This window comes from Amborella trichopoda, chromosome 1 (assembly GCF_054954075.1).
Source record: "Amborella trichopoda isolate Santa Cruz 75 chromosome 1, AtrichopodaSantaCruz75HAP2 v2.0, whole genome shotgun sequence".
Taxonomy (NCBI): Eukaryota; Viridiplantae; Streptophyta; class Magnoliopsida; order Amborellales; family Amborellaceae; genus Amborella; species Amborella trichopoda.
This window is the reverse complement of record NC_142336.1, coordinates 25,373,514-25,381,351: the sequence shown is the minus strand read 5'-3', so window position 1 is coordinate 25,381,351 and position 7,838 is coordinate 25,373,514. Positions and strand designations below refer to the sequence as shown.

Below are 7,838 nucleotides of genomic sequence, written 5' to 3'. Positions count from 1 at the left end.
CAAGGTCGAGATGATTGGATTTGAGGGTTTTGGGCATTGAAAAAAAAAAATATTCTAGTAAATTTGTGAAGTGAGACTTAGTTTGATGGTTTATAGCCTCAACTTTATATAAAACCTTTTTCTTTTTAATAGAGAAAAACACTACAAGGAGTTTCTTACATGTTCTCTCACGATGCTGGAGAGAGACTGGGGCACTTTCGTCATTGGCAAAAGAGTGGGCCAAGCGAGGACGTGGATGTCATAACTGAAAAATGATTTGGACTGCTTGGGTCTTTTTGTAAACCTTCCACTTGCTCGATTGCACGGGCGGCGTGTTATTCCCAGATTCCATGTAATTACAAATAAAATCACGAGGACATTTCCGGTATTATTGGTACATGTCAAATATGCGCCCTCCGTTTTATGCAACTTCCCTCTCTTTGGCTTGTTTTTGTTGGAGGGACTGCCTCCGTCTGTTTCTCTGCTCTGCTGCCTCCCTCCTGCATAAACCCTAATTTTTCTCCTCCGCTCAAAGAAAATCTGCCGTTTTAAGGTGAGTTTGATACTTCCTCTGCAACTTTTCGTGCTCATAATAATTCTTCCTTTTCCAGATCTCCATTACCTCTTGAGAAATACCTCTCTCTGTTTTTGTTTTTTCTCTGGATAAATGAAATCTTTCTCCAAGATTCTTGATTTTACTCTGTTATCTGATTTGTTTAGTTTTTGTTCTGAGACTTGTATTTTCTTTCCCCCCTGGACGAGCTTCTGAAATTTTTGTTTGTTTTAACGCTGATTGTTGTGAGGGTTTCTTGATAGAGTGAATAATTATTTCTTTGTATCTGCATAATCTTTGATGAGGCTAGCGGAGAGATTAAATTGCTTCTTCCTGTTTGAAATTCTGTGGAGTTTCTCTTTGTTCCAGTCTTAGTTTTCATTTTATTTGCCCTTCTTTGTTTTCCTACTTACGACTATTGTCCTGTGTGTTGTGTTTGCTTTTCTGTCAGATGGTGTGTTTATTTTGTAGAGGGTTTAATTTTTTTGTCTGTTTGTCCTTTCCTCTGCTAGATCATGAAAGACTTGCCATTTTGATGAGCGAAAAGTGTCTTTTTTTGTTTTTTTTGTGATATGTCAACGAAAATGATGGAGCTTTGTAGCTTATTAAAACCTACCAAGGTCAAATATTTACACGCCAATAATTTAATGCTTCAATATTTGTTTCCTTTCTTGCTCAATTTGAAATATGGTTAGTAGATTATCGAGCAAAGCAGTATGCGCCAAAGTAGATTGATGAAGAATTCTGTCATGATGCCTTTGAAGTCGGGTGAATTTTGGATTGTAGGTGTTACCATATTGGTTTTCTTGAAGTCTTTGTCATTATTGCTAATTGATCAGTAGAAGTCTTGATATATCCATGCACGTCTATATCAAATGTCAATTACTTGGATTATTGTGGTTTAAGAGTGTTTTTATCATGGTAAAAAGAATACCATTTTTTTACGGTTAATTTACTTGATTTGTCTTTCAATATTGTAGAAATCCCATTTGTATGAATGACTTTGATCTATTCTTTGGCCTGTGTACTCTCTACTGTTGAATTTTAAGGTTTTCTTTTCCTATGACCCCTAAGTTTTTCTCCATGATCTGTTTATAATTTTTCCCTTCCGTTTCCAGTGTCAACTTTCTTCAATCTGTTGGAAGGCTTGATTTTGAAAAGTTGTATTAGCAAATCCCAAAAGAAGATTAACAAAATAAAAAATAAAAAATAAAAAAAATAAAAAAAAATAGAGGAGCGTTTTCTGCAACCCTATATGGTGGATTCGTTGTTTAAGATCTGCTCTTCGGCAATATTCTTTTTTGGGGTTTGGAAATAGAAGTTATAGGTTGTGGTTATCTGTTTCTTTTAAAATAATGTTGAACAAACTGGTTTCTTATTCGTTGATGGCTGAGTTTGCGAAGCCCTTTTGTTGCCCAGAAACGCAATAGCATGATAGCTGTCAACAAGGAGGTTTTGGTAAGTGTTTGCCTCTACCATTTACAATGGAGTGGCGATCGAAAATCCTGCTCCATTTCCCATTGGTACGATATGGATGGAATGAATCCACTTTTCATCCCCATTGAACTTTCCTCAATTAGATGCGACACCCATTTTGTTAGGTTTCCTAATACTGGGTGATGGCAAACTCAGCCTAAAGTTTGGGACACTATGCTATATATACATGCTGTTCTTATGGTTTAGGGCATAACTATCGATTGTCATCAAAGTGTGGTGAAGATGGGTTGTTGTTCTGCTAACAATCCTACAACAGAATAATAGCTCATTCCACTGCCTTGATACAGTGGACATTGGATGACCAATGTGTGTACCCCATATGGCAAATACAGCATGTATAATATGTTTTCCCCTAAAGTTAATTTCTGAATTTTGGCTATTAGTCTTGTACATACCAAACTATAATCTAATGAAGCACTCTTGACTATGAGGTTTTGGAAAATTTTGATCTATTACATGTTATTGGTGACAACTGGTCATATATATTATATATATCATTCATCATCATCATCATCATCATCATTCAAGCCTTATCCCAACTATTTGGGGTGAGGCACATGAATCCTTTTCCGCCATTCTGCTCTATCATGGACCATGTCCTCAGACAAACCATAAGTCACCATATGTCTTCTCACTACTTCCATCCTAGTCTTTTTGGGCCTTCCCCTTGGCCCCCCCCCCTTAAAGTAATATTTGGCACAATAAGTTTCAAAAAGATTTGGACTCCAATACTATAGACATGATAGGTTTCTTGGCATGTTATGGGATTCGAATATTGGCACAATAAGTTTCAAAAAGATTTGGACTCAAGTACTAAATACATGATAGGTCTCTTGGCATATTATGGGACTAAAATCTTCATATTCACCCTCTTAGTTATTTTCTCCCTCTATATTTATTTTGCAGCACATTTGAGGGTTTCCGGATTAAACTTTCTTCTTCTTTCCCCCCTAAAATATCAACATTTGGCACAGTAGTTCCAAAAAGATTTGGACTCAAGTACCAAAGAGATGATAGCTTTCTTGGAATGTTATGTGATTCGAATCTTCGTATTCACCCACTTAAGTATTTTAACAATTCGGTTCACCCTCTCATATAGCACACATGTTGATCAGCCAACTGTTAATGTACTGGCTATATGCATGGTAAGGATTGTTTTTCACGTCTTCGATTTAATTTTTATTCTTAGACATGCTCTATGAAGTTTCTATGAAATTCTTGTGCTCAATCTGTACATAATTTGAATGTTTATTTTGTAGCATAATGTGTTACGTTTCATTTGTTTTTTTGGTTGCATCATCTAAAATTTAGGTAATTTGGTTTCTTTTCTACTTCCTTGATAGTTTCAAGCACACGACAATATTCAGGAAATCAGGAGTATTGAGTGGGATATTTTCACAAACGACTTTTCTTTGCCCGTGGCTGTTTCTCTAGACATTTATTTGATAGAGTCTGATTTTTATGTCATAATAATCTTCACAATCTTTATTTTGGTGAGTGCATGAGGGGTTGCTGGGTACCACACCCGTTGTATTAATGTGTGAAAAATGGAGAACATATAGTACTGTTGCTACATATATTTAATGCATTCAAGCTGAAGCCTAAGGAACTATCACTTGTGAAACTTTTGGAATTTAGCATTTGACATATATTGCTCATGGTTTTGCTTAAAATTGGGCCTGTTTGGATCACACATAAGTCGTGGATAGTGTGGTTTTATGCCTCCGTCTCATCATGCAGCATTTGGTGAGTTGGGCTTATCTACAGTGAATCAGTCAAAGATTTATGTTAGACCCTACTTATTGGCTTTGGGTAAAACATTAAAAAATTGTTTTCCCCATCCTGAATGAGGTGAATTGGTGTAGCATATATATGTGCCATCCAAATTGACCCGTAGCATTTTTGAATATTTGACATTAATGTTCTTTTACGGTTCTGAGTTCTGACAATAGCTATCTTCTTTTCTTTTATTCTTGCAATAGTAGTTTGTGCATCAGGGTACACACTTCTACAATTGTGCCCCCCCCCTGATGCATGTAACATTCTTCTTGGAGATGGATGTTCGAAAGTGGTAGCCCCACAAAAATTTAAAATCGACTTTTAAAACTATGGCAAAAACATTTTATTTTTAATATTTTTTTTTTCAGGTTTCATGGTTGAGATTTTAAATTTTGAGTCTAAAATCCGTCTCTAAAATAGATTTTGGAGAGAGGGCTCATTTAAATAGGTGAGTTGGCCTACTCATAGAGACCTTGTCTGTTATTCTTACAGTAGCATGACCTGACTTTTCAGTTTTGGCATCTTGAGAGTGACACCCATCATGTCCACTTGGTTAATCTCATATTGGACCTGAATAATTACTTCTTGATTTATATATGAATTTTTCGTACGGAAATGATGAAACATTGGCTGCTTGTTAGCAGATGATTTCTTGTATGTTTTGTTCCAATGCCATAGATGTAGGTTGAAGTTGAAATGGATCCATTGTTGCTTTCCACATTTTACATATAATGAATTTTTGTTTGCACCTTGAATTTCTCATTCCTTCTGTGGTAGTTTTTTGCATTTTGTTCCTCTTCCTGATTGGAAATTTATTTTAGGGTCAACCCAATACAGGTTACTTCTAAAGTCAATCATTTTACTGCATGCTATATTTTCATATTTGTGGCTCTTGCATTTTCTGATACCATAGTACTTCTCTCTCCTTCAGGACCATTGGCTTCTGGCGCAGTCTTGGCTGATGGTACCGCTTCCTGTTAATTGTTTCCCAACCCTGTTCAACTTCACAGGCACCATCATTGCCTAGCCTTCTTTGTTGAAGGGATTTTCTACCCACTTCCTAGGAGAATGGATCGACGCGATACATCAGGGTTTGTTAGCGGAGGAGGAATTCACCCTGGCAAAATTCACAGCGCTCACTGTACATATGTGTTGTTTTTTAATTTCTTTCATAAATAAATTGCATGCCCTGCCCTTTTCTTTCTCTCAGTCCTGGATTTAAATACGGTTTGATTGGCCACCTTCCACAATAAGAACTTCGACTGTTTTAAGCATAAACGGATTTGTTCCTGTAAATTCACATGGATAGCAGGTTTCACCGCTCGGGCTTCGCCGCAAAGCCCGCTATATTACCTTGTTTGACATTGACCACACTCCCCCAAGATTCAGAGTATGGAACTGACACGGTATTGAGGCTGGATTCACCAAGCTGCAAGTCCCAGAGAGACCCTTTATCTTCCCTGAACACTGGCATGAAGCGAAAATGGGGCTCCATTTACAGTGGCAGTCTCAGACTCTCTGGTTTGGATGATGATGACTCTCTGCGTCTGGGGCTTGGCCGATCCTCAAGCTCCTCAGATAGTAAAGGAAGCTCTGCAACTGCCTGCACCATGTCCTCTGCCAAAGAAACTGATGAGGAGATCTCAATGGACCTGGACCTGAACTTCCAGCTCCACCTTGGCAATGACAAGTCTGCTAGCCCGACAAAGAAACCTGCTATTCCACTTTATAAAAACCTACAGGGAAAAAATGATGACACAGAACCAAGTTATCTTCTGCAACTAAGCCTCTCAACTGGACCTTCGGAATCTGGAATCACAAGCATTGTTCTGAATGCGAACCATGAATTGAAGAAATCCAGAATGACGGACAAGGGATCGTCCGCCAAAGTGGAAGGCCATGTACTGCTGCACGGGCTTGAACGACCAGAGAAGAGTGACGGACTTGGTTATTATAATGGCAACATTGATAATAATAATAATGATGATGTGGTTTGGGGTGGTATTTGCGAGAAACTGGATCCAGCTGTATCAGTGCCGCTGAGCTCGGTTACATGCTCTTCTTCGGGGGTTGGGGTGGTGCGCAATGGGAATGGGAGGAACTGCCAATTCAAGGGTTGCCGAAAGGGGGCGAGAGGGGCATCTGGGCTGTGCATAGCGCATGGAGGGGGGCGGAGGTGTCAAAAGTTAGGTTGCCACAAAGGGGCAGAGGGGCGCACAGCATACTGCAAGGCCCATGGGGGTGGGCGGCGGTGCCAATTCCTCGGCTGCACCAAGAGTGCAGAGGGGCGCACGGACTTGTGCATCGCGCATGGAGGGGGGCGTCGATGCGGGCGAGACGGCTGCACACGGGCAGCTCGTGGCAAGTCTGGGCTGTGCATTAGGCATGGTGGGGGCAAGCGGTGCCAGCACGAGGGATGCACCAAGAGCGCTGAGGGTTTCTCGGGGCTTTGCATCTCTCATGGTGGGGGCCGGCGGTGTCAGTACCCAGCGTGCTCCAAGGGGGCACAAGGGAGCACCCCCTTTTGCAAGGCACATGGAGGGGGGAAGAGGTGCACGGTGCCTGGGTGCACCAAGGGTGCCGAGGGGAGCACCCCATTCTGCAAGGGGCATGGTGGGGGGAAGCGGTGCTCCTTTGGTGGTGGCGGGGTGTGCCCAAAAAGTGTGCACGGGGGAACACGCTTCTGCGTGGCCCATGGCGGGGGGAAGCGTTGCGCTGCCCCTGGGGGGTGCACCAAGAGTGCGCGAGGCCGCACCGACTTCTGTGTGAGGCACGGCGGGGGCAAGCGCTGCAAGTATGATGGCTGTGGGAAGAGCGCGCAGGGCAGCACCGACTTTTGCAAGGCCCATGGTGGTGGCAAGCGATGCTCTTGGGGGACCCATTCCCAAGATCAACAAGGGGGATGTGACAGGTTTGCGAGGGGGAAGACAGGACTTTGCGCTGCGCACAGCGCACTGGTGCAGGACAAGCGGGTACATGGTGGGGGAAGCCTGGGGCTGCCTTCCTCATCCTCCTATGAGAAGCAGCAGCCTATCGTCATTGTCAGGCCAATGACTAGCACTACCACTTCTAGTGCTGATAAGGTGGAATTTGTGGCTGGAAAAAGTATTGGACACTGCTGTGGTTTTCCGGAGGTGCATGCTAGGGGGTTGGGGGGTGCTGGGACTTCTTCACTTCCAGAAGGGAGGGTGCATGGCGGCAGCCTCATGGCTTTGCTGGCATCTGGAAAACCAGTGGCTGGAAGCGAACAGGAGAGGTCGTTACCTCATTGGATGTAAGATGAGATAAAAAAAGAAAACGGAGTGGCCAATCTTTGTGCTCGTTGTTTAGACTGGAGTTTAGTGCCGTAGTTTGAGAGTCGTCGGTTTGGTGGTCAGGTGTAGCTGCGTCTGAGGTTTTTGTTTTTTGGGGAAGTGGAGCCTTCTGGTTTTATTTAGGAGCAGGGGAGAATAAAGAGATTCTCATTCATTGCTTGTATTAATAAAGATTGTCTGTGTGTTATTTTTATTGATCTAATCCCTCGCGAGTTGAGTTTGGAAGAGGGTGGGGCGTAGAGGTTCAGTTGGGGTTTCATGGATTGCTACCTTTTGTAAATATAACATGTGCAGGCTCTTGTGAATACATGGTTGTTTTCTTTAAGTTGCAGGTTGCATTAGAGATTGTAAATATTTTTGAATTTTGTTCTTTTGATTTTATGGCTTTTGTTTCATGGTCATGGATGAGTTAAAGTTTTTGGTCGGGGAATAGACTATTCACTTTTAATAAGGTTAGAATCATTTTTATCGGTTTCAAATAGGTTGTTGGATGTCATTGACTAGTTCAAAGTTCAAAAATATATTTTTTGAACCGTCACTTCAAACTATCTAATTTATTTGACGTTTAATGATCAGTAGCAATCTTATAACAAATAATAAAAACAAATAATAAAGAGATTGTATACAATAAGATTATTTACCTAAGGTTACAATTACTTAACCATTCGATGTGAAAGCAGGTAGTGTCTCATAATATACAATCCCTTTGGTTGAGC

The 7,838-nt window shown here is 41.3% G+C and overlaps 1 protein-coding gene across 1 annotated transcript; it reads left to right on the top strand.

Moving 5' to 3' along the window:
• Nucleotides 1–343: 343 nt before the first annotated feature.
• Nucleotides 344–7,447, top strand: LOC18432776 (WRKY transcription factor). Its single transcript, XM_006842875.4, has 2 exons — nucleotides 344–532; nucleotides 4,740–7,447. The coding sequence occupies exon 2, from the start codon at nucleotides 5,110–5,112 to the stop codon at nucleotides 7,084–7,086; it is 1,977 nt and encodes a 658-aa protein (XP_006842938.1). The 5' UTR covers nucleotides 344–532; nucleotides 4,740–5,109; the 3' UTR covers nucleotides 7,087–7,447.
• The last annotated feature ends 391 nt before the right edge of the window (nucleotides 7,448–7,838 follow it).